The 27,240-nt window shown below is 35.6% G+C and overlaps 2 protein-coding genes across 2 annotated transcripts in view; one reads left to right on the plus strand and one right to left on the minus strand.

Moving 5' to 3' along the window:
* Positions 1–1,865: 1,865 nt before the first annotated feature.
* LOC110455485 lies at positions 1,866–4,822 on the minus strand. The gene is made up of 5 exons (XM_021505646.1): positions 4,701–4,822; positions 4,152–4,318; positions 3,198–3,293; positions 2,604–2,723; positions 1,866–2,137 (listed from the first exon to the last, which is right to left on the minus strand). The coding sequence occupies exons 1-5, from the start codon at positions 4,704–4,706 to the stop codon at positions 1,960–1,962; spliced, it is 567 nt and encodes a 188-aa protein (XP_021361321.1). The 5' UTR covers positions 4,707–4,822; the 3' UTR covers positions 1,866–1,959.
* Positions 4,823–6,832: 2,010 nt separating this feature from the next.
* The window catches only part of LOC110455476 (flocculation protein FLO11-like), a 30,238-nt gene continuing 9,830 nt past the window's right edge, over positions 6,833–27,240 (plus strand). Inside the window, exon 1 of the mRNA XM_021505635.1 lies at positions 6,833–6,960. Coding sequence (XP_021361310.1) covers positions 6,949–6,960 — 12 coding nt within the window. The 5' untranslated portion in view covers positions 6,833–6,948. The remainder of the gene's footprint in view (positions 6,961–27,240) is intronic.

Genomic DNA, 27,240 nt, shown 5'->3' on the forward strand with positions numbered 1-27,240 from the left:
ATACTTCTTTATGGAAATTCATGTAAGAATATATGACACTATCATATGCATATAATTATCGATAGAAATGTCCAACCCGAAGGGTTGCGCATTTGGGGCAAACCAAGGCTGGTCGAGGTTGAGCAACACAGTTATGTATTCCTGGGTTGAATATTTATACCCTGCATCAGATAAACATAAAGACATTGTTTTCACATACATTTGATAGCAATATATAGCCAATTTCTTGCAGCAAGTTTTTCCGCCATCTTGTGGGAAAATACCAATATATCTAATTCTAAACCATTATGAGAGCATTGGATATTGGTTTATACTAATGTTATAAACTCAAAGTCGTAACGTTACCAAAGCCGCAATGAATGTAGATAAAAAAAAAGTTTAACTAGAATACAAAATTCAGTAAATATATTTGAAATGACGTCAAACTTACCGCGGCATGACGTCATCTCATGGTCTTTGTATTGTGACCCTAAACCATGCAAGCTAGATTTCTCTTGCACCTCAGACAGAGATATCCCACGTCATACCCCATGCTAGATTTTTCTATCTCGTCCTGTCTGTCCTGTACCTTTGCGTGACATTCGCGGAATTTTACGATGTATTCATCCGCGCGTTAACTGCTTGAAATTGACAATTTGCATTATAAATGTTCTGTTTTGTCAATTTATGTTTCGTTTTGATATTGTTAGATATTTGATATTGTAGATAAAATTTATTCTACACTTTGAATCTACGTTGTAATCTATGTAAGGACGGACTACATTTTTACGCGGAAATATTCAAATGTAACTTTAGTAGTGAAGAAGTCATTATCATTTGTGGCCCAAGGCGGGATACTTGTAGTTTTTAGCAAAATTGAAATGTTCGTTTCGAACTAAAAGGTGCGAGAAAAACATAATACCTGTAACTGAGCAAGATTGGGTTATCTCAGTCTCAGGGCTAAGCTTCTGTCGGTTTACGCCTCGGTTGGGATTTTGTTACAGAACCTTAACTCTCGACTTCGATAACCTGATCTCGCTCAGTTACAGGTAATTTTTTTTATTAATCTCGCATGTCTTCCTATCATGGGAAAAGTTGATCTTACATTACCGGCAATGTAAACAAAGCTATTTTACTGAATTTATTTTCCATTTAAAGTAGTTTTATCTAAATTTAGTATTTTGTTATTTATAATTTGAAGTTTTTGTTTTCATTTTAAACCAAATTATGATGCGCATTTTTAATTATTTAGATAATCAAATATCCAGTTTGTTATTCAAATTAATTTTTCAGCAACTTTCTCTATAAAATACGTTGATAAACGATGTAAGCGAAATATATATTGGAAATGTTCCTGGGAAAATAATTTTGGTTCAACATCTTTGGCAACCTTCGTCTTTTTTCCTTTTTACCTTCTTAACGGACACTTAAACCCAAACAAAGCATATCAATCAAACATTTAGGAATGCTAGTATAACATAGAAACCATTTCAGCGTAGACCCAGAAACCAGATCATAAATGCCTTACTAGCACGGGAAAATCTAGGTAAAAACTTAAATTTCATTGATATTTTAATAAAAAATTGTTTGAATAGGTTAGCCTTGAATGCAGACCTCGACAATGATTTTATAGAAGTCGAAGATATAAGAATTAATTTTAAAATGTTAGAATTAAAGTTATATCAAAGTATTTTAAACATAACATGATGCAAAATAATACTTCACACGTGGAGGCACGTTCTTAAATGACATCGGCTATAAATATGACGTTAAACAATATATAACCGAACCAAAATGATGCAAAATAACACTTCACACCTGGAGGCACGTTCTTAAATGACATCGGCTGTAAATATGACGTTAAACAATATAAAACCGAACCAAACTGATGCAAAATAACACATTTATTATTAGAACGATGTAAAGCTGGACAAAATTAACAGTATACACATGTTTTATATCGGAAAGTCATTCAACGGATCAGTGTATCATTCCGCACTTGTCGCATCTCCTGCAAGTGCAGCACTGGGGGAACGTGTCATAGCGGACGGCGAAATATCCGTTGAAAGGACTGGTGAAGTGTGCACAATACACCCAATAGCGTTGTCGCGCGTGACCGTCCTCGTGACAGATGGTGGAAGTGCCACAACACGACTTTCTGCAACACACCAGAATAGCATATCAATGAAATAAGCAAATAATGGCGTGTGCACCTTAGATAGAACAGACTTCTCCCAAGTATAATCTATAAGAAGAGGAAACTGGTCTCTGTTCGTCTCTTATTCACCTTTTTAGCATATTAATTTATTACAAATACTGCATTACGAGTTCCATTCTGTAATACGTTTCACAAATGTTTACAGAAAATAAAAAAATAATCAACTAAAATGTATGTATTTAAAAAAATGATAATCAACATGCAATACAAGTAAGTAATATGAAATATAAATATAGTGAACAAAGAAAAACAAATGCATCATGTATTTGCAGTTTGTTTTGTAGCTCAATTATATCCTTTAGGTTGTTCATTACATTTAAATGGTTTCAACCTATATCGATCAAACATGTGAAAATAGATGACAAGGTTTTGTTAGATTGAAAGGTAAAAGATTGACTAAACTCACTGGTCACATTTTGCTCTTCGAATATTCTGCAGACCGGGAAGAACAATGTAGCAAAATGAAGCTGAACTGTCCCAGAAACCGTAGATCAGCTCTGTTTCCGTTTTGCATGTGCTTCGTAAGCTAAAAAAGTAAACCATGACCAATTCCAATTAACAAAATAACGAAATATATAATTATAAACAATGTATCGTATTTTTTTTCATAATGAAAACAGTGTATTAGTCATAATACAACACAATTGCATTCAATGTTCTTCTTAATTAAACGTACAGTAGTTAGATATTCATGATATATTCATTAAACATATAGCAGCATACGTCGACATGATAAAACAGTGTAGCATATTGTAATATGTATAATAATGCACGGGTTTTTAACATGGAGTTATTCATCACAAGCTCTTGTTAAGAATACGCATAAATAAGAAATTGAAATTGTCAAAGAATATGTTTGTGGCGTTCCTTTTTCTTGCGTGATGACGTCATGACATGTTTATATCGCTATCTATACTATCATTATCAATACTCAATAGAAGATGACAAACAAAAAGGATAATGCGAAGCATATATTACGAATTGGATTATTTTTCATTACACTATCGGATCCTCTGCTGGGGGCTCAATGTCATCTAGTGCCCATAACTGGTCTCGAACGAATTTGTACTGATAAGCTCCAATATCTGCGATCATTCTGTAAACACAAATATATTTTAAGGTATAATAATTTACAACAAAATTACTATGTTATATATTTTTTTAAGATATTTCAATGTTTATTGTTATGCTCAACTACTCAATGTTTGAGAATAAGTCTTTAATTTGTACATTCTTTAAAAAATACAGTACCAGGAGTAATTTATCTTTTTTTTCTTTTTCTTTTTGTCGTTTCCTCTTATGAAACATGTGTGAACTTCTACATCAATTTTCTTATCTTGCAAAATGTTGTAGATATTGTAAAATACCGTATACATTGTTATATACTGTGAATATTGTAAAATACCGTATACATTGTTATATACTGTAAATATTGTAAAATACCGTATACATTATTATATACTGTAAATATTGTAAAATACCGTAAACATTGTTATATACTGTAAATATTGTAAAATACCGTATATATTGTAATATAATGTAAATATTGTAAAATAACGTATACATTGTTATATAATGTAAATATTGTAAAATACCGTATACATTGTTATATAATGTAAATATTGCAACACATTGTAAATATTGTAATATAGAGGTTCTCTTTGCAGCAGTTAAGTAACGGAGAACTGTTTTGGTTACCAAAATGAATAAATGTGCTTAAACACTATATCTGTCTCAAAAGTGTCATATATATGTTATCTGTTAAGCAATAATTGTGCATAAGAGATACACGTTTGTTCGACAGTGAATCTGACATATGTATACGATTTTTCCGGTTTTTTTTCGCGCTTTTGATTTAACCTTGACCTTTAATGATTAAAAAGCATTGCCTTTAACCAATATCCCCTTTTTCGAGCCTCAATATATATATTGCACTGTTCGATGAATAACAAACCTAAATCGGACGTAGTCGCCAGTCATTTGTTGTTCTGTGACATAATTTATCTTGTCGACGTAGTAGTAGTGAACGTGGATATACCATCCATAGGGACATTTGTCATAACCTTTATCGGCCGATACAGTTACCAGAAACGCCGAGACGACGAGGAGAACCCATGTCAACTATAAAACAAAGACAAAATGTTCAATGAGATCTTCAAATTTCTATACGACCCAAAATCTATCAGAATATATCATTCCACGATTATGAAGCTCGTTTAGGATGCATGTTTACATGTGAACATGTAGTGAATCTGAAGTAGCTTAAAGAAGATACAACAAAGCAAGAAATGTTTATAAAATCTTCAAATTTCGATATGATCCATAATCTATCAGAATACATCATTCCGCGATAATGAAGTTCGTTTAGGATGCATGCTTACGTGTGAACATGTAGTGAATATGAAGCTGCTTAAAGAAGATACAACAAAGCTAGAAATGTAGATAGATTGTTTTACAACACATATAGATAACTTCGATATATCAAACGATCTGAAGTCCATACCTTCATGATATGCAGCCACACAGCGGTTCTGGTTGGGAGACACACACAAGAAGCCACGCTGTCCAGCCGACAGTGCTCCGACGAAAGAACAAACTTGAACTTTATGTCATAGAACGTATATCCCCACCGGGCTTAGGCAGAACTTGTAATGGGATTATGTTGAGTAAATATGGTAAACGGGACCATTATACACTGTTTTAATTAGTGGGTTTTATGCTCTTTATATTAATGTAAATATATACAAAAATGAAATGGCAGAGCGCCAACGCCTCTGAGGTTGAACAAAAAGGTTTAAGAAATACCTCTGGTGAGAATAAAAGATATGGATCTACATGTATCCTATAGAATGCTTATCTGAATGGTTAGAGGTTATGACACGTATATTTCTCTTGTGGATATATCTGTTGATGTGTTTCATACCTTTCATCACGCTAATTGTTTTGACAAGATACTCATTCAATGTTACCATGCCTCTTTTATTCGCGTTTTCGTTATTGTGTTTTGACAGGTATTATAAATCAAACAACGGAAATATTCATTTTTCCTTTGTTCTTGTTGAGTTGTGTACTGTAAGGTGAAGAGGTGATCCAAAATTTCGTTTTTGATACAAGTACTTCCATCGCTGTCTTTACGGATAACGAGTTTGTAGTCATTTCCGTATTTTCCTTTTTAACATAGAAATATAGATTTATTCTGAACAAAATTAGGAGTTTACAATCCTTTGACAGTCAGCTCTGAAATATTAAACAATTAAATAAAAACATATATTTCAAAAAAATAATTAAAATTGCATTTCTGTGTTTGGTTTTGCCAGTGTCCATCTAACTTATATTCAAATTGTTTATTTGTGCTTGAATTCACAACATTTGACGGAACATTGTTCCATAACTCAAAAGTCCTCTGTATAAACGAAAAGGTTCGAATATGTAATCATAAATTCGATTTGTAAATTTTAAAGTTATGTCCACGCGTAGATTAACTGTCCCTGACACTGAATATGTCGGATACTTCATAGTCATTTTTCCCGGACACTATTTTGATTGCCCGAAATGCTATCGTATCATCCAGGAAAAGGAGTATATCGTTCTAAGACTTGTTACATCAGTCATGTCATTTATATAAATTGCAAATAAAAGTAGTCCTAAAATCGATCCTTGTGGTATGCCACTTATTACATGGTTCCATTCCGTATATTTAAATACTGAAAAACAGTTAACACGATGAAAATGTGCTGATTGCCCTGAAATTTGGCAAATCTTTGTCTGCACTGCCGTTATTACTTCTTTGTCTATTTATCTATTAAAGTAACACGAATACAGCGAGCATTTTTTGTTCAGAGCCGATGTCAATACTGGATCATACTGTCGTTATTATTTATAAGATCTTCAGTACAATCAAGTCTACTCTGCCAAAATACTCGTTCTAACTGCTATGTCGACAAAACCTGAATGCGACGTCATTCAATTGTTTTGTAGGGCATCGTAATTAAAAACTTCCATGTACTAAAGACAATAGATTGTGTATGTCGAAAAAAGCTCCTTACACGAGCAAACCTTTACAGTTGAATAAAGGGAGATTATCACTTTTTTAATAGTCAGATTTATAACAAAAGAGCCCTCCATAACATGAAAATGTATTTGAAATCCAAAGCATTTATTGAATAGTATCTCTTTTTGTATAAAATATGACTAAGCTAAATATGTGTTATCTGCATGATATATCGTATTTAAATGTTTTGTGATTCCTATCGACGAAAATCAAATCATATTGTATCAGTGTATATACTAGTATGATAAAATGTATCACTGGTTATGATGAATAGTTACATAACATGCATTTTCTTCTCTCCAATCACAGCTAGCTCGTCATGGATAATCATGTTTTGTATATGTTTAGTCATGAATTTGTCCTGTCCATTTACATCGTTGATGTATGAATTTAACGACGGTCATGTACCTAACAGAATACGTTAGTTGTCTTCCGGCGAAAATATTATGCAAATAATAAAAAAGGAAAACACTACTTTCAGTTTCAAAAAACATCACTAATTAGAATAGTATCGTTTATCATCAATCTATTATATATTGAAGTGGTTATGCTATATATGTGAATTGGTCCATTAATTCCAGGAACAAATGTACTTGCCACAAACCAGTTCCGCGCAATGTAAACTCTGTGTTCACTACAAACGTTTTTAACCAGCTAAGAACATCTTTTATGTGGTTTTAATAGAGAGTTTCGGGGACCGATGTATTTTAAGGTAAGTATTTTTTTCTGCTTATACTGAAAATTTTGCATTATTTTGTAATCTATATAGATCCGCTTTTGACTTTAACGCATTCCCCTTTTTTAATGTATATTTTATTCATTTTCAAATGTTGTACATGACATGATACAACACCTGTGGTACATGATTGTTGGTTAAGCTGTTAAAGCTTAAGAGTTGTTGTTAATAGTTTCTTTTTAATTCACTATGAATGCATACTTATCATATGTTTACTACTAATAACACCCTTTTTGTATATGTGATAAGTCTAAAATTTCCACAAGTTGATATCAGCCCGGGTGATATCACACCCCTTGGAGTGATATCACACACCCTTGACAGTGATATCACACCCCCTAGAAAAGTGATATCACACCCCCTCCTACATTCCCGGATTTAGCCGTTTCCGCTTATTGTTGTCTGCTTTTAATGTAAACAAACGAATTGTTGGCATGGAATAAATGCCGTTTCATGGAAAATAATTTAAAGATTGATTTACAAAGCCCCACCCAAATTTCCGGATGGCGCCGCTTCCGTATTTGGATTTGCTTATTAGTGATACACCTGTCGTCTGCGTAAACAAAAACAACGATGGCGACGTCTATAGCTAGTACTGGCGAGGAGATTTTAGAGGAATTGGCAGCAAGGATTGTTGAACTAGATGAATGAATCCTGGAAAAGGAGACAAAACGTGTTATGGATGCAGGGGGCGATTTAATAATGCTTTCGTGGAACAAGGAGGAACAAGGATACATTTCCTCATCTTTCATGAGGAATAAGTATACTGCGAGAAAAACGCAATCCGACATCAAAATTTTCACGGATTATCTGATGTCTCAAATTGAGTGGAGATCTCCAGAGTCTATTGACTCGGTTCAGTTGGCGGATTACATGACCAGGTTCTTCATGAACGTCAGAAAAAACGATAAATATCAGTACGAACCATAAAGGCTGAGGTGTTTACAATCCAGCATTACTGTAACCGTTACCTACAGGAAAAATACTACGACGTCAATATTTTGACCGATATTAAAATCAAACATTCTCGTGATCTGCTAAGTGCCAAAATGAAGAATTTGAAGACGCAAGGCAAAGGAAACTGCCCAAATCTTAGGAAATGTATCTTCATAAAAGTGTCTTATTTCTGATCAGGTATGACCTCTTACGAATGTATAACGTCTGATCAGGTATGGCGTCTTAAAAGTGTCTTATGACTGATCAGGTATGACCTCTTACAAATGTATAACGTCTGATCAGGTATGGCTTCTTCAAGTGTCGTATGACTGATCAGGTAAGGCTTCTTAAAAGTGTCTTATGACTGATTAGGTAAGGCTTCTTAAAAGTGTCTTATGACTGATCAGGTATGGCGTCTTAAAAGTGTCTTATTTCTGATCAGGTATGGCTTCTTAAAAGTGTCTTATGACTGATCAGGTATGGCGTCTTAAAAGTGTCTGATGAATGATCAGGTATGTCGTCTTAAAAGTGTCTTATTTCTGATCAGGTATGGGGTCTTAAAAGTGTCTTATGCCTGATCTGATAAAGCGTTTTAAAAGTGTCTTATGACTGATCAGGTAAGGCTTCTTAAAAGTGTCTTGTGACTAATCAGGTATGGCTTCTTAAAAGTGTCTTATGTCTAATCAGGTATGGCTTCTTAAAAGTGTCTTATGACTGATCAGGTATGGCTTCTTAAAAGTGTCTTATGCCTGATCAGGTATGGCTTCTTAAAAGTGTCTTATGACTGATTAGGTATGGCTTCTTAAAAGTGTCTTATGACTGATCAGGTATGAGTTCTTAAAAGTGTCTTATGACTGATCAGGTAAGGCTTCTTAAAAGTGTATTATGCCTGATCAGGTAAGGCTTCTTAAAAGTGTCTTATGCCTGATCAGGTAAGGCGTTTTAAAAGTGTCTTATGACTGATAGGTATGGCTTCTTAAAAATGTCTTATGACTAATCAGGGATTGCTTCTTAAAAGAGTCTTGTGATTGATAAGGTGTGGCTTCTTTAAAGTGTCCTATGTCTGATCAGGGATTGCTTCTTAAAAGAGTCTTGTGATTGATAAGGTGTGGCTTCTTTAAAGTGTCTTATGACTAATCAGGGATGGCTTCTTAAAAAAGTCTTATGTCTGATCCGGTATGGCTTCTTAAAAGTGGCCTATGTCTGATCAGGTATTGCTTCTTAAAAAAGTCTTATGTCTGATCCGGTATGGCTTCTTAAAAAGGTTCTATGTCTGATCAGGTATTGCTTCTTAAAAAAGTCTTATGTCTGATCCGGTATGGCTTCTTAAAAAGGTTCTATGTCTGATCAGGTATGGCTTCTTAAAAGTGTCTTATGACTGATCAGGTATGGCTTCTTAAAAGTGTCCTATGTCTGATCAGGTATTGCTTCTGAAAATGTCTTGTGTATGTTGGAGTTTGGTTTATTAATAGTGTCTTATATCTGTTTAGATAGAATAATTACAATAAGTTTATATAATAATCCTATGTTTTATGTGAATAACCCTAGCGACTAAACAACGACTGATCTGAGTACATGTTGATTAAATTAGATGATCTGACCACACGGGCTTTCTGAACAATGTTTCCTTGCCGAAATATACACATTGGAAGTTCCAATGTAATCCGCCTTGCTACTTCCAGTCGCCATTTTGTAAACAGGACCTAATCTCGAGCTGATGCGCGTTTGAAAGAGTATTGCAAAGCTTCTAAAAGCCCAGAACATACTCTCTAAGGATGATGTTTTTTTATCAATTTAATATCAATTGTTAAACCATATATCTTTACTGTATCACTTTCATAAATTGATAAAAGAACAAATTGATTTTTCCCCTTCAAACTTTTATCTTTCAATTGTTAAAACACATTTTTTTGGAAATTAAACTCACGACAGAATCGGGACAGTAATAAAAAACAGACGATTATCGAACATAAACAGATTAATACCGTATGTATTGAGACACTGATGTGCTAGAAACCAACACAAGGTAACACTCGTTTAATCCATTGCTATCACATCAAGTACTAACTGACATTTATGCAAAGATACCTACTTTGGAAGGATAAATTTAAAGAGATAAAGAGGCTAAATATTCATGCTGTACAAAATTTGACACTTAAAAAAACCTTACTTAGTAAAACTTAAAAAGCAGTCTAGAGGGCAGGTGATTGGGACAGTCCCTACCTAAAAGCCCTCTGGATTCTGCTGTACAACAAATTGTCTTTTTTTTTTGAAACATAGCGTTGATTTGTAACCTGGAGCACGGGTTTGGTAGCAGTTAATATTGGGAGACGTTTTTAGTATTGTATTGTCTCGGTATGGCTACGATTGCGTTCCAGGTCAGGTAATAGAGCATCAAATGTATTAAGTTCAAATATAGCATCACAACAATCATGGATTAATATGGTACAATGTTAAAAAAATAATATTCATACAGTGCATGTAAGATGAAATTGACAAATCATTGGTTTAAATTACAAGTCATCATTTCCATGAAATTATCCAAATAAATAAGATCTTCATGTCAAAATAAACTTCAGGTTTGGTTAAGTATTGATTAGTGTACGTCCTGTCAACAGCTATACATGGTCATTCAAGGATGGCTTCCCCCATTTGCGAGATGCATGCGTGTGGCGATTTTGTGCATAATTAATTTGTTTTGGGAGTCTGTAGTATGTCATGTTTGTCTCCTTATGATAGCGCAGGATTGATGCTGACTTTATAGTGTAATTTCACTGGAGCATACTGTTGAAGACACATCTTATTTTACGATCGAACCTGAACATCTCACCATCTTCAATAGCCAAGGGTTAATAATTTAGCATTGTACTATTCAACCCTGGCGGATTTAGCCTTGTGTTTAATTTCCCGCCCCTGCCACCTTGCAGAGACACCTTACTAGCAAAACTTTAAACTTTCAAGATTATTTCAGCACTGGTCACCTATGCATTTCCCTCGGTTATAATTTACAGTTAGAATATGGCCAATTATCTCTACCAACTGATCAAATACAGAAAATGTTTCGTTAAGTATTGTCCTCCTTTGTTTTTTGACTTATCAAAGACACAAAAAACGCAAACACCAAATTAGCAACTATGATATTTTTATTTTTTAAGGTTTGGCGATTGAATGGCCACGGCTCCATATAGATGTGGTGACCGACTCTAAATTAGAGTCATAGGGCAAACCAAATTGAGATAACTGCAGATCAACTTGATAAATCTTTTGCAAACTTAGGACAATTGAAATAAGGACAAATTACGTGAACACTGGGAACAGATGTACACCTCATTTTCCCCACTTTACCAATTACTTATTCGACAATAGTTGGTCCCATTAGAAATATTTGTAATTTAAGAGAACACTCGGAACAGCTGTACACTTCAAATTAATTATACTATTAAATTGCAAATACAATTTGTTAACTTCACAAACTTATTTCAATTGAAACTGTTCATTGAATGACAGCTGGTCAATATGGTAAAAATTTGCACTGAAGCGGTACTGGTGTTACCTCAAAAGACCGCCACATGGCAATGCCATGCACTCAAAAAGATAGCAGGCCTTGCCAACGCCACCATACCGCAAAATTCAAATTAAACATCAGACACCCGTTACTACTGTGAGGACAAGCAACTCAGTAGTTAGACTGGGTAACTTATGCCGTTACAGCCAAATAATCGTAATCGCAATCCCAAATCTGACAATAATTAAGATATCAATACTTTTTGAAATAATATTGCCAAGACCTTGCTGCAAATGGTACAAGAAAATGTCATTGCCTGGACATGGTCCAGAAAAAGATCAGGGCAATAGCAATATTCCCGGTTCTCAGGGTATTTAATATAACTGCCTCCTATGGCTGTGAAATGACTGGCCACTTTGCTATTGACCCCCACTCTGGCCCTATCAACAGCCTCATGAACAATTCATTTCGCCACTTCAACCGAGGTAAAATGTGTGACCAAACAAATACGCTTTTTCTAAAAGAGTGTGATTTATAACGCTCTGTAGATACTTCAGCTGTGTTCAGAACTTTTTTTAACATTGCACTAAATTGATATTTTGTTACCGGTAAACCACCAAAATGGCAAAAAGATGGACCTGGTTTACTTGTCCTGACTGCCAGGAATTGTTTTACCAACAAAACTGGGCATATTGGGGGCTTGGCTACTGGCAAGCATATTGTCACCCCTTTACTTAACTGATCGGTCTTGGAACTAGACAATGACAATTGAACACTTGATGCAGATAACACAACATTATTAATACACAACGTATGGGAGGTAGCTCCAGCTTATCAACTACTAAAACTCTGAAAAAAACCCAAAAATGCGACAGAAAAAACCACGTGAAGGGCCTGGAGAAGCTTCACCAACAATTCAGGAGTAACAGGCAACCTAACATCTACCCGCTTTGACAATCTTTGCATTCCTGCTAACATTTTCCTGCTGATAAAATTTTGTGTATTATCCTCTTGGTCTAACAATTTACACTTAAAGGCTATACCCGACAGGTAGAATTTTGCTGTGCTGAGAGCATAACTGCCGACAGACAGATATGATATAAACTTGATAACATCTTGCAATAGTGGAGGCCAGGACTTGGCGAGATGATACTGTGAACGGAAAGCCTCGAATACATTTGGACTTCGATTAAGAAATAGAAGCTGAAATCAATTGTGTAGTTTCAGCTTGGAGATCAACATTTGGAATGCTAATGGGATTGCTGCTGGCTCTGGATCTGTCATTGGTGCTTGATGCCGGAACCGAGCCCACTGTAGACGAGATATAGAATCTGCTACACTGTTATGAATACCTCGAATATGAACAGCCTTACATTGTATATTACACAACATGGCATGTAACACAAGTTGACGGACTAACTGCATGACCTTTTTTGATTTTGAAGATTTCTTATTAAGAATTGTGACCAGGGCCTGATTATCTATGTTTTATTTTTATTTTTTTGTTCTGAAAAAGTGAACCCCATATCATCAGTGACAGAAGAACAGGAACCAGTTCCAGGAAGGTTAAGTCCCTCAAAACATCAGCGTTTGCCCAGGACTTTGGCCATTGAAAATATGCCCAGTGTGACTGAAAGACAGCCCCACAACCTAATTTTGCCTGTCCTGCACTGTCTGTAAACAACTGAAGTTGATCATTACTTGACCAGAAACTGTTTGGGAAGTAGGAACAGCCATTGAAAAAATCCAGAAATGTTAACCAACCATATATGTCTTCCTTAATACCCTGAGTGATTCTAATAGGATTACTCGGCTTTGACGCCCCAGATATAGCGTCATAAAAACGCCAGGTCAGAAGGGATGGCTTCGGAGAAGAAATTTAAGACAAAAATGTGGCAAATATTTCAATCAAAGCACATGAATAAGAACAACCCATAGGCAAACACTTATCCACAAAATATGACACTTGTAAGTGAAAATCTAAAAGCTCAAAATCAGCTGGTTTGATTGGTAACAGCCTGAATGCAGATTTGATATCCATTCTTGCCAGATAAGCACCCTTACCTAGCTTACTGATCATATCAATGGCCTCATCTACAGATGAATACTGTACAGCACAAGCAGAACTGTCTATAAAGTCATTTACACTAGAACCGTCAGGAAAAGAAAAATAATGAATCAATCTCCAACTGAGGGTCTGGATGGGAAGCGACCAGCAATACTCCCAAGTTCTACTTCTTTTGACACTTTGGCCAGGGCTGCACTTTAATTTTCCAATTTGTAGCTACACGAGGCCAATGATATCTTTTATGAAAACCGTTAACAAACCCATGAACAAGTTCACGAGCAATATCTTGTTTTGGGTAGAGCTGAATGCTCTTTCCCAAAGTTTTCACATCAATAGGACTAAATGCTCGAGTTTGTAGCTCTAGTTGATCCTCGTGCAAACCGTACACCAACGGCTGACTGGACCCGGAAACTTCTGCCATTTCGGAAACATCTTGATTAAAAATTAGAATTGCTGGTATACATAGTACGATAACAACAATTCATGGAAGGGTGGTTACCACTGCAACGTAGACATTTATGTAAGTAATGACATGGGCTCTTATTACAGTTATTACTGTAATTAAGTCATAGCATTTCAGCTGTGCATTAGCATTTACAGATGAAGTTGCAATCTGATGTGGCTGCTGATTTATGTAGAGATTAAGGAGCCAGAGCTCCTGGTCGACCACGCCCCATAAGGCGGAGGGATTTCCGGCCTTCCTTAACCTAAACTGCCCATCATAGAGCTTCCAACCAAAACCGGAAATGCGACGAGCGCCCAGCCGGACAGTATATATGTATTTCAACAACCCGGCCATTTGAGTAGGGTGGGATGACCCATACAGACTGACAAAAACCAGAAAGGCATCTGTCCATGTTTCTATATCTAAAATTTTAACAGACTGGGTCTTTGCAGACATACGCAGTTTAACCCCTACTAATGTAAGCTTAGCTGACTGCGCCAGGCTGATTGGCTTGGCCAATAATAGCCCTAAAACCACATGTTCGCCATTTATGATTTTCTGGCGAAGACCTTCAGGCATATAAGCCCCCATTTCCTCCTGTACACCAGTAACAGCATTTGGAGAGGGTTAACTATCATTAAAAACCTCCTCAACTGTAATGGGCGGACCAATGTTCTCACCTATTGCTGGAGAGTTTCTAAGTTTCCTTAGGAAGATATATAATCTGGCTTAATGCCAATGAAGATTTGAAAAATAAAAAAATGGGACCTACCTCCCTAACACTAGCTAGAGGTATTATAATTACCATCAACACCTTTTGTGACCACCACATGCATCATCTACTAATATTGAAGAGCCCGCTATACAGATATAACTGGTTTGATTGAATAAACAATTATGTATGCAACAGTGCAATATTCCAACTGTGAGACGGGAGGTAACTCCAACAACGGAATGCACACATGTTTAAAAACACACGTCACTGCTCCAATATAAGGACAAGATCAACCCGATGCTAAATTACGTACCCAAAATGAAAAACTATACAATCGATAGCGATTTCACATAAATTCAAGAACCCAGTGACACATATTCCAGCAAGGCGATGGCGGTCACCCTTACTGTATCCCCCGAGCTAAACACGCCGCTCCGGCAAACTAACATATAAACTACCATACGTGAAACATTACCAACCAATGAATTGATATTTCATCATTTGAAATATTGTAGTTCCGTAAAGTATAAATATATTTCAATAATAGCTACAAATTTTATTTTATTTTTTTGACAAAATATGATTGTGGTTGCAATGGATTCTGAGATAGCAAGATGAAGTTATAGGGGAGATAACTCTAACATTCGTATGCACCGGGACTTGATATTAATTTCTAACCCTCAGTTCACATATGTGTATTATATAATGTATGATATAATAAAATATGTGGACCATATGATGGTAATTCGTGCCAAGTCCCTGTGCCAGGATCAATACTTTGAAAGCTTAGAGAACAAGGCTAAATGCGCTAAGGTTGATTACATGAATATGTGAATACAAAATGAACGCTTGGCTAGCAAAGATTAGATTTTATTTAAACATAATTTATTTGTCATTCAACAAAAAGGATTAGGCACAAGTTATCTCAACTTAGAAACGCCCTCTCCAATGCATTTCATTATATTGATTACATGACAACGACAATAAATATATTTATAATATATATATATGGGTCAAAGAAGTAATATAGACGGTAAAATCCCATATAACACTGGATCCTAATGGAGGTACGTATGTCCGTAGGATACGAATTACTTAAAATAGTATATGGGGCAAAGAAGTAATTCCAACAGTGTGGACAAGTTTAGGTTGTCAAATTTTCGGAGCGATCCGCTCCTTTATCAAGACACAGTGAAACAGAACAGTTACATGTATATATACATGTACGTCATATTACAAGAAGATAGAACTGATATACTATAATTGAATATATAGCTATTATATAAAACAAATAGTCCCCTCTGCTAAAGACAAAAAAAAATTGACAACCTAAACTTGTCCACACTGTTATTTACTTCTTTGCCCCATATACTATATATATATATATATATGAACAAAGAAGAAAGCCATGGAAAAGGGAAGAAAGAGAAATTTAGAAAAATAAGAAAGAGAGATGATAGGATAATATTACTGACCTTAAAACCTATCACTATTTTTAATGTAGGTTTGGACTACATGGATTATATTTTCATTGTCTTTGTCTTCATCTGACAAGTTTGGAGAACCTTACAGAATATTATTTAGAGAAATATAACAATAACGTGAGATATCATCAATCAAAATTTGTCTTTGTCCGATATACAGCATACAATCAAAATAAAAGGACTGCATTTTCACACTCATTTCCACATGCACACATTGGATCACCTATAATATTAACTCTATACAAATCATAATTTAAACTGCTACATGAATGACGCAATCCTGTATATAAAATATTTAGTTTTCGATTTCCTACATGAAAAATAGGCAACAAGTAACCTTGGTTACGCTGAATCGATGATTTAAAAATGTTAACGGATGCCTGCTCTCTGACAGTATTTGCTAAATCGTTCCATAGTCTTATAGAAGAAGGAATACAGGATTGGAATGAACAAGACAGTCGGAAATTGGGAACAGTGTTGTTTTCAGTATTTCTCAAGTTGTAGCTATTGCGTTCGCATACTTTAGGAGGAAGAATGTTAGTTAAATAAGAAGGTGTTTGTTTATTATGGAGTTTGTACATTAAAAGAAGTTTCTTAAGTTTTCTTCTTTCAGATAGAGGTTCAAGTTGGGATTCTTGATACAATGATTGTTTACTAGAAAAAGAGGGTAGGCAAGTAATAATTCTTGCTGCTTCAAGCTGAACTTGTTAGAAGAGAACAACCATCCCAAACTTCACAGGCATATTCAAACAAGTATGTTTTTTTTTCTTCTAATGAACAACATATGTTATGGTAAATGTCTATTAACTGATGGACAGTGGAATGATGAATCATAAAACCAGATTGCTTTTCGTAAAATAAAGAATGAACAAGGAAAATATTATAGATGTGTTTAAATACAACTCTTTCAAAAACCTTACCTATACAAGACAACAAAGTAATTGGTCGGTAATTTGACACCAAGTGACTATCACCCTTTTTGAACAGAGGTAAAATAATACCCTTTTTAAATATTTCAGGGAATATTTTAGAATTAATTGACATATTAAAAAGAATTGACAATGGCGAACATATAGAATTATGTAATTTTTAGCATATGATGACTTATAGTATCATGACCAGATGCATTTCCTCATTTCAGAATTTTCAAAATATCACATATTTCATCACTTTTAACCACAATAGAATCAAGTACAGAATCAGTTTTTGAATCAAAACTTGGTAAAGATTTGCCAATATCATCTATGTTTGAGATAGAGTTAAAATAAATATTTAGAATATTTGCTTTCTTATCATCATCATATTCAATGTTTCCATCACAAGGATTAACTAGAGGTGGAATAACCTCCTGAGAACCCGACTCTTTTAATAATTTACGAACTAGTCTCCTATGTGACGTAGGATTTCCGGTATTAAGATTATCTATAATATCACCAACACTATTAAAAAACATTTCTCTTGCATATTTTTCATATTATTAACCTTATTTCTTTGTCTTTTAAATTTCTCTAAGTTGGATATGGACTAAACACGTTTAACGGCATTATGTAACCGGTCTCGTAACTGAAAAGCTTTTCTTAATTGGGAATTCATCCACAATTTATCCTGAGGTCTTATATAAACTGTTTTTTTTAGCTATACATTATTTAGCAAGTTTCAAAAAATGTTCAGTAAATTCAACGCATGCTACATTAACAGAAATGCAGTTTTAAAAAAAATGTAGGCAAATCAAAAGTATCTATTAAAAAATATAACCTATTAAAATGAGCATGTTTATAGGCCCAAATTTCTCGAGTGTAGGTACAAGAGAGATTAACAGGTATAGACAAAAGTGCAATACATGCATCATGATCACTTATATTACAATCAATCGGAAAGGCATACGAATCAGTACATTTGGTAGGATCAGTTGATAAAATATGATCAAATAAACTATTTCTGGTTGTTCCACGCCTAGTCGGCTCATTAATAACGTTAGTTAAGTCCATTTCCAACATGACTTGGTGTAAATTATGATTACGTGATAACGTTAGCATATCTACATTTATATCACCAACAATAATAACATTCGAAGTAATTTCTAAAGCTTTTTCAATTGAATACTTAAAGTTCTCCCAAAAAGGGTGACGTGCATTTTCTGGTCTATAAACGGTACATATTAATAGACTATTGTGACCAATTCTACCTGTATCCAAATTTTTTCTCCATCCAGATTTTTAAATTTATTCCTCCGGACACATTTTAAGGAAACAGAATAATATACTAAAATACCACCACCGGAGAAATTTCTGTCTTTTCTAAATGGTTCCACAAGACCCGGTAGAACTAGTTCAGAAGTAGGTACATACTCATCCAAATGCGTTTCAGTCATACATAAAATATTGAATTCATTTGTAATATTTTCAATATATTCAAATTTATTCAAATTTATTCCTTATACTTTTAACATTCAAATGAAATAGAGATAATTAATTTACTGATGGACCTGGATCAGTTTCTACATCAATGTCCGATATAAGTAAAAACAATAAAATATGGCAAACATTTATGTTTTGAAACTGTGACTTTTGGAAGGCCAGAGAACGCATTTAGTGTAATTTATTTTGATTTTTGTTCCCCCGACCAGCTCCTTTAAGCCTTTGGATAGCTTTTCAGCCTTTTATATCAAAGGTCAAGGTCACTTACTAGAAATAGAACATCAGTTTGTGCACTGTATTTCGAATTCTGTTGGACTGATTACACTCAGATTTTTTCGAGTCCTTCCTGGAAGAAAGTGCCTCTTTGGGATACATTTTTAGGTCCAGTGGTCAAAGGTCAATGGGTCACTATAAATATAAAATCTGTTTAATGCACTAATGCACAATATCTTGATTTCATTTGGGCTGAATACACTCTGACTTTATCCAGTGCTTCCTCAAACAGAGTTCCTGCTTGGGATAACTTTCCATGCCCGGGGGGTTAGGTCTCTATCACTGTTACTATATGAATAGAAAATCAGTTTATAAAATGTACTACTTATATTTTGAGTTCTATTGGGCTGATTACACTCAAGACTTTATCCAGTGCTTTTTTAAAAGAAAACACTTGCCTTCACTAGTGTTTGCTACATGTATACCTAACCACAGTTTCTTTTAAATCTTCATTAAACATAATTATGGAGAATAGTCACGGTGGCATTTAATATATATATATATATATATATATGCAAATCTTATTACCGGTTAGCTTGTAATAATAATATTAATGATATACAAAATGTATATAGTGCCCTATATAATTTGTAAAATTACTCTAAAGCGCTTTATAACATATATAATAATAATAATGGTTATAATTGTTAAAACAAAAAACAAAGGCTTACAATCACTTTTATACATTTAAGCAAGCAGTGTGCAAATAATTGAACAAATAAAAGGGTGGTATTTACAAGTGAAGAGGTGAATTTTGATGTCCCTCTTGATCTTGGCCAGGGTATTTGACTTTCTAATAGCAGAAGGTAAGCTATTCCACAACGTAGCCGAAACCTTCCCAAAGCATCTGTTTCCGTAGGTCACAGTACGAGATTTGGGAACAAACAAAATGATTCTGACTCCGACCGCAGTGATCGTGACGGCTGATACATGGTAACAAGCTCCTGTAGGTACTGAGTAGCTGTTCCATTCAGTGCCTTTTATGTGAACACCAGAATTTTGTACTGCGACCTGTATCGTACAGGTAACCAGTGCAACGAATAAAGCACAGGTGTGATGTGCTCTCTCTTTCGAGTACGAGTAACAAGCCGTGTTGCATTGTTCTGGACCCTCTGCAGACGACTTGTTAGTTTGTCAGACATACCACAGAGCAGGGCGTTACCTTAATCCAAACGAGAGGTAACAAATGAATGCACCAAATTCTTGCATGCATCTGCAGTTAAAAACTGCCGAATACAGCCGATGTTCCTGATCTGGTAGTTGCAGGATTTGGCAATAGCGTTCACTTGTTTCTCAATGTTCAGTGAACTATCAAAGTATACCCCTAGGTTTTTAACAGCTGGAACACTCTCAATAGTTCTGGCACTGACCTTGAGCTGGAGAGCCATTGTTTGATGACACTTTGGGGAAAAGACGACTAGTTCCGTCTTTTCCTGATAAAGCTTAAGCATGTTGGCGTTCATCCAGATACTGATATCTGTCAGACAAGCTTCCAGATTTTCTGAGACTGTATTCCAACTGTCCTGTGGTTTGATGACCATTTGTGTGTCATCAGTAAAGAAATGATCGTGGTCGTAACACCGACCCTTGAGGAACCCCGAAATCTTGTACTTTGGCATGTTAGGAGGAAGATCCGATGGCAACACACTGTCGTCGTTCACTCAGGTAAGACTGTATCCAGGATAGTGCGGTATCAGTCACTTTATAAGAGTATTTCAGACGTTTATAAAGTATGCCATGGTCGATGACAACAAATGCAGCTGACAAGTCCAGCATGACAAGCACCGCTTTGCACTTTTTATCCAATGCAGAAGCTATACCATTATGTACACGAAGGAGGGCGGTCTCAGTAGAGTGTCCCATGCGGTAGGCCGATTGCATGTTGTCGTGGCGACTGTTTGCATGGAGATGAACATCTAAACGCCGGTAAACAATCTTCTCCAAGATCTTAGACAGAAAAGGCAGATTTGAAATTGGGCGATAGTTTTTCAACTCCTCCTTATCCCTTCCAGGCTTCTTTAACAATGGTCTAACATGTGCCTTCTTGAAACATAATTGAACCTTTGACTCAGCCAATGATTTGTTCATGATTGAGGTAATCAAAGGAAGCAGTGCTTCAAGACATTGCGTTAATAGGTCTGTAGGCAGTGGATCAAGCTCACAGGACTTCGATTGCGAAGTCATGATAATGTTCCCCAACAAATGCAATGTCATCAGCATGGCAGAGATGTCAATATCAGCAGAGGTGTTCACTTTTGCAATATGTTATGGAATCGCAGTCGTGTCTGATGTCTGATTAGGTACTTTTCCTCAGTAACGTCGTATGTTCGACAAAGTTTAGAATGTTTTAAAGGCTCTTCGCTTCATTATACATCGTTTGTGGGGTTTATTTTGTTTTATGTATATTTTATGATCAATTTCGAACAGATACAGATTATGAAACAAATCATATATATATTTGGAAGATAATTCCAATGAAATCAATAGTTGATCGTAATTTTGACGGAGTGGCTACCGTAACCTTGTAACTTTATCTGCTATATGTTTGCATGAATTTTGAAAGACGTGCATTTTTTGATGTACAAGAGGAAAATATTGGAGGCTTGGAGCAAGCAGGTCAATATATATCTGATATCAGAATCTCATTTATTCAGCAAATGTGTGTTTTTTCTTTCTTTGATTTTTTTTGTGATGCGTTGTCTTGTCTGAAACAAGGATAGAGCCTGACACAAACAGTAATGTTTATTAAGAAAGTATATCCAATGCAATAACGTTAATCATAAATTATGTTAATATTATAATTCGTATTACACAAACTCTCAAATATCATATTCCTAATAAAATCAATTATTGAAAAGATTAATTGAATTTTCAATAAAGATTATATTCTATTAACAAATAATACAATTTCCACAAACATGTAAGTACTTAGTTATGACATATATGTTTAGTCTCTAGCATACAAAGGTATGCATGCATGTTCTGGTCGTGTAAAGTAAATCTTTACAAAATATGTACTTGTAATTCTAGTGACTTTTTTACAATATGTACTATTCATAAGTAGTCAGTCTTTTACATAAATGTTATAAAAATAGGTTGTTAAAACTTTACATCAATATACTATTAATAATTAGTCAGTCTTTTACATAAATCAATAGGTTGTAAGTATTTTACATAGATTTCCTAATCATAGGTTTGAAAAGTTTGAGGTTATAAATATATATATATTTATGACAGTATGTCTCGTTCATATATTTAGGATCTTACATGAGTTTCCATTTCATATGAGATTTATGAAACGAGTCTTAGATTTTTTCCATTTAGCGAGCCTCTGGCGAACTAAATGGAAAAAATCGTGACGAGTTTCATAAATTTCATATGAATATAAAACGAGTGTAAGATCCTTTTTATCACATGTTTAAGATTTGTTTCATTCTTCGTGTAAAACGACCATTTCTATGCAACCCTAAAATGGAAAATGCTGCCATTTTGACATCAGTGCGTAAGTCGGTGACGTATGTACTTGTCCTATGCGTGACGTCACAATTGCAACTTAAAACCTAAGGCTGAAAGGTCATATAACAAGGGTTAATACGCAAACAAAATATGACATGGGTATATTCACTAGATAACACAGTACAATATGTGATAAGTTCTTTACATAAACGTACTACATGTCGTAATAAACACATGTCGTAAGTACTTTACATAAACGTACTACATAAAGTAATAAGTACATGTTGTAAGTACTTTACATGAACGTACTACATGTTGTAAGTACCTAACATAAATGTACTGCATGTAGTAATAAATACATGTAGTAAGTATTTTACATAAACGTACTACATATAGTAATACATACATGTCGTAAGTTCTTTACATAAACGTACTACATGTAGTAATAAATGCATGGTGTAAGTACTTAACATAAACGTACTAATGTACTACATGTAGTTATAAATGCATGTAGTAAGTACTTTACATAAACGTACTACATGTAGTAATACATGCATGTAGTAAGTTCTTAACATAAACGTACTACATGTTGTAAGTACTTAACATAAACGTAATCAATGCATGCTGTAAGTACTCTACATAAGCGTACTACATGTATTTATAAATGCTTGTAGGAAGTTCTTACACAAACGTACGAGATGTATTGATAAATGCATGTAGTAAGTACTTTACATAAACGTACTGCATGTAGTAATAAATGCATGTTGTAAGATCCCTCGCGATGGCACCACAACAGTCCGAGTGGTTAAGTTGGAGATGTTAACAGATACAAGTCCATTTCTGCCATGGTGATATGTAAATATAGTGGGTGATATATCCATGTCGTCGGGGATGACGGAAGTGCAGGTGGGTTGCATCGGAAAGAAGTGTACCACCGTGTCGTCAAAGGAGCATGTTGCAAGTATTTCTCACCATACCATTCTCGACATCTTTCCATAAAATGTGTTAACACGTTTGTTCCCAGCAACACAGGTATTATCTGGTTAAAATTGTAGTTGGACACAACGAGTAAAAGACACTTGGACCCATCCTCCCTGTGTATCCTGTCTATCTGTAGAGTGACCTCAATGTATCCAAGATAGGGCAGCAGAGCACCGCCAGCTACCTGGATGTCCAAAGATCCATCCCTAATTGGTTGTAGAGGTATATGTGACAGGTTCATCTCATAAAATCCTTGGCTAACACTAGACACTAGCCCCAGTGTCTAACAGAGCTTGGGGGGAAGGCCAACTATAAAAAGATCAACAACATTGCAATCCCCAGTTAAACCAGGGGGGTTGTCAGGTTCCTGTCTTTTGGTCACTTCGTGTTTAATGGGGTTTGACATCCTCCAGCCGGACGTCCTTCGACCTACGGGTACCCCCTGTTCATAGGTCGATTGGAGTTTAAATGTCCCCTGGAGTGATCCATAATAACACGACAGCCTATCTGTAAATGACCATATTGACCGCACCTATAACACTGTGGACCTTGAGGACGGTCTTCAACTGTTTGACACTGGTCCTGGGGCTCCATCCTGGGTGGCGGAGGGTAATTAGGCCGACGTACCTCGGGATTGTAGTGTTCTTTACCTTGCCTGTTATGACGTCTATCAGATTGAGGCGTGAAGTAAACAGTACCCTGCTGGAAATTCTTTGGTCCCTGGTAGCCATGGGAGGTACATCCTCCCTGTTTAAACTTATCTCCAAGGGGGGCACCTGATGACTGGGAATCTCTTGGTCCCTTTTGGTTCTTCGTACCACTAACACGCTTCTTCTCCAGATCATCAAACCGTGCCGTTAACTGTAACATCATGTCCCTCAACTCTGCTATGCCCGAGTTGGAAGATATCGCTGATGGTGTAGACTTCTCCGAAGACATCATCTTCACCTGAGCTGGCTTTGAGGATTTTGGTTCCAGTCCACGTGCATATTCTAGTCTCCAAATGGCTTGACGCAGCTCATCGAAATCCTTAATACTGTCAAACTTATGTCCTGAGAGGTCCCTTAGAGCCGGGCGGAGTCCTTCATAAAATACAGTTCTAAGCATTGAATCGATTTTACTTCCCTTGATAGCAGTCCGTTCCGAAGCCTTGTTGAGTATCTCCTCCAAACGAAAACCCCAGGCAGCATGTTGCTGGGCAGAGTAAAATTCTGCCAGGAGGGATTCCGCTGTATCCATTCTGTCATAGACCATCTGCATCTTGTCCAGAATTTCACCAAGTGTGGCTTCGCACCTCATCCTCATCAGCACACTCTTTGGCTCACCTTTCAGCGACAACCGTACTGCCTCAAGGATGGATTCCCTCGAATGGATATCATCTCCCATATAGCTCGTGACCTCGTACTCCATTGAGCATAGGTGACATCTCCCTTAGATAAAGGCGGGTCTCCAGAAAATGAAGAAAGTCTGGGTCTGTGTATGGTAATAGGAGCTGGAGTGGGAATTACATATGGAATAACAGGAGGCTTCTCCTCTTTCTCTTCATCAGACCTCTGTAGAGCTGCGTATTCTAACATCCATTGGCGCAGAGACTCGGGCGAGTCAAAATTTGGAACAACTCCCAGGTCCTTGAACCCTTTGAACAACTTACTTGCTTCCTCAGTATCCGACATGATTAAAGTAACAGATTTCCAGATCAATATAAAGTAAATTGCATACAACACATCAAAAGCAAATCAGTAAAGTCCAATGAAGCAATAGCACAAGATTGGTGTACTGAAATTAACTACATATAATATAAAAATAATTGTCTATTAAAGAAATAACACCAATACACTTAACTACAAACTTACCAATCCCTTCTGCTTGTTACTGCATCCAAAAAAATGCTGCAATGAAATATGTAAGTTAACGTATGCAAATCATACACTGTACGTGAAGTAAATATTTCACAATAAATGCAAGTGAACCCCCACAAAAAAATTTAACACAAATCAACACAAAATGCACAAACAAACAAGTAATCTAACAGCAAGCATACAGGAATCACACATCATACACCACATATGTCAATAAATGTCAATGTGTCAAAGTAAAAATGAAGTCAAGGAAAAGAGAAAGGAAATTATACCAACTAGAATAACCTAGGAATACTTGGAGAGAATAATAATAATAAAATATTCAGATACAGCAAAAAAAAAAAAAAGTTAAGAAACAGCCTAGGAAAAAAAATAATGGAGCACCACCAAGCTGAATATTATGATAACAACCAAAAAATACCAGTGGTCCGTTTGAAAAAAAAAATCCACAGATCTCAACAAATGTTTTACAATATAACCGGAAGTAAAACCAAAACCGGATGTAAACACAAAGGTCAAGGTCGTGTCAACAAGAAATGCAAAAAGTTTTTTTTTTTTTTTTACCCAAAGTATGTTATACAGAGAAGGTCCTAATACCACAAAAATTTCACCAAAAATACACACAATAAATTGCAGATGAGATACAATTGCAATGCAAATGATAATTATAAATAGACAAGTAAATAATAGGATCACAATAACCTTATTTAATAAATGCAAAAGTCAATGTGCTGAAGTTCCTCTTCGGTGACGCAGTCCGGCGATTACATAGAGAAACTGTCAGTGTGCACACTATAATCCAAGGCTCGAGCGCGAATGAATAAAATCTAGCCTGTCAGAATCACAGGAGAACACGAACATCATCCAAGTTCAGCTTACCGGTACACGGGCAGTCAATTAATCCATGGAAAGGCAACAAGAACTGAGTGTAAAGTTAAAACATCGCTGTAAACACTACACAGGTTTTCCGCTCCATTGCCGGTTTGAATACCATATGCGGGGCGCATGGAATGGACGTCTCCAGTAGTTGCAAATCGCATAGTGCCAAGTCCTTACGTGGGCGCCAATGTAACGTAGTCGGATTTAAGGGGAGGGTCTTGGCGTAATAACAACCGACACATGATTCTCTCTTCATAGATGTGTTTAATGATGGACACGAGAATATAGACAAAAGTCCCTACAACAAATAAATAGCTATATTCAATACACAGTACCGAAACTAACGCGCCAAACTATAAAACAATAGCGCGTACTTTAAAATAACTCTACGAATACATTTACATAGATTCGATCACATACATAGATTCTATTATCGTGTATATATAACTGACAAAGTACCAATAGACCACAGGAAATATCACGAAATTATCTATCAATAAGTTACAATTATCAGTAAAATTACCGATCGCATCTTAATTTAATGATAACAAATAAATGAATGATAATGTTAAACTTACTTGGCATGTGGTGCCCAGGACGTGAATAAATAAATATAGATTAGATCTACATGTTGGTGAAAAATACCACCTCTCTGATAGATGGTCAAAGAAGAACTACCAAACGGCGGCAAAAGTACAACAGAGAGAAAAGGAAAACGCAACGCGCATGTCCTGTACTGTCCGTCAGTGGTCAAACCTGTTTTATACATACATACGTCATACGAACACTCTCCGGACACTCACACGAACCGCACATACAAAACACACAACGAGCAATTACCTAACACACGGTGTAGAATACGCACAACGCAACAATCACACAACGAGAACCGTACGCATATCAGACCAACAGACACACACAAACACGACGTGGGATACGAACAACACAGACATAACACAACGAGCGATAATAAATATAAATCCTAAAAACAATCCAAATTAACAGGGTGCCACATAAGGTTGTTAGCCTTTGTCGGGTTCCGAACCATACAGCTCGACTAGGAACAATTGAAAAGTGTTTTGTTAATTAACATGCAGACTTCTACACGACATGTTTATGATAAAATTCATAAAAGATATATAATAACAGTGCCAATTTTTAAACAATCATATATTTGCCGACATGTTGTAAAAATTTTTTTTTTTTTTTTTTTTTTTTTTTTTTTTTTTTTTTTTTTT

This window comes from Mizuhopecten yessoensis, unplaced genomic scaffold (assembly GCF_002113885.1).
Source record: "Mizuhopecten yessoensis strain PY_sf001 unplaced genomic scaffold, ASM211388v2 scaffold8231, whole genome shotgun sequence".
Lineage (NCBI taxonomy): Eukaryota > Metazoa > Mollusca > Bivalvia > Pectinida > Pectinidae > Mizuhopecten > Mizuhopecten yessoensis.

Excerpts from the sequence above, each read along its gene's own strand:
- LOC110455485 (XM_021505646.1), bottom strand. Across the intron at positions 3,294-4,151 it reads GGCGACTACGTCCGATTTAG|AATGATCGCAGATATTGGAG; the intron begins GTTTGTTATTCA and ends TTGTGTTTACAG. Across the intron at positions 2,138-2,603 it reads CGAAGAGCAAAATGTGACCA|AAAGTCGTGTTGTGGCACTT; the intron begins GTGAGTTTAGTC and ends GGTGTGTTGCAG.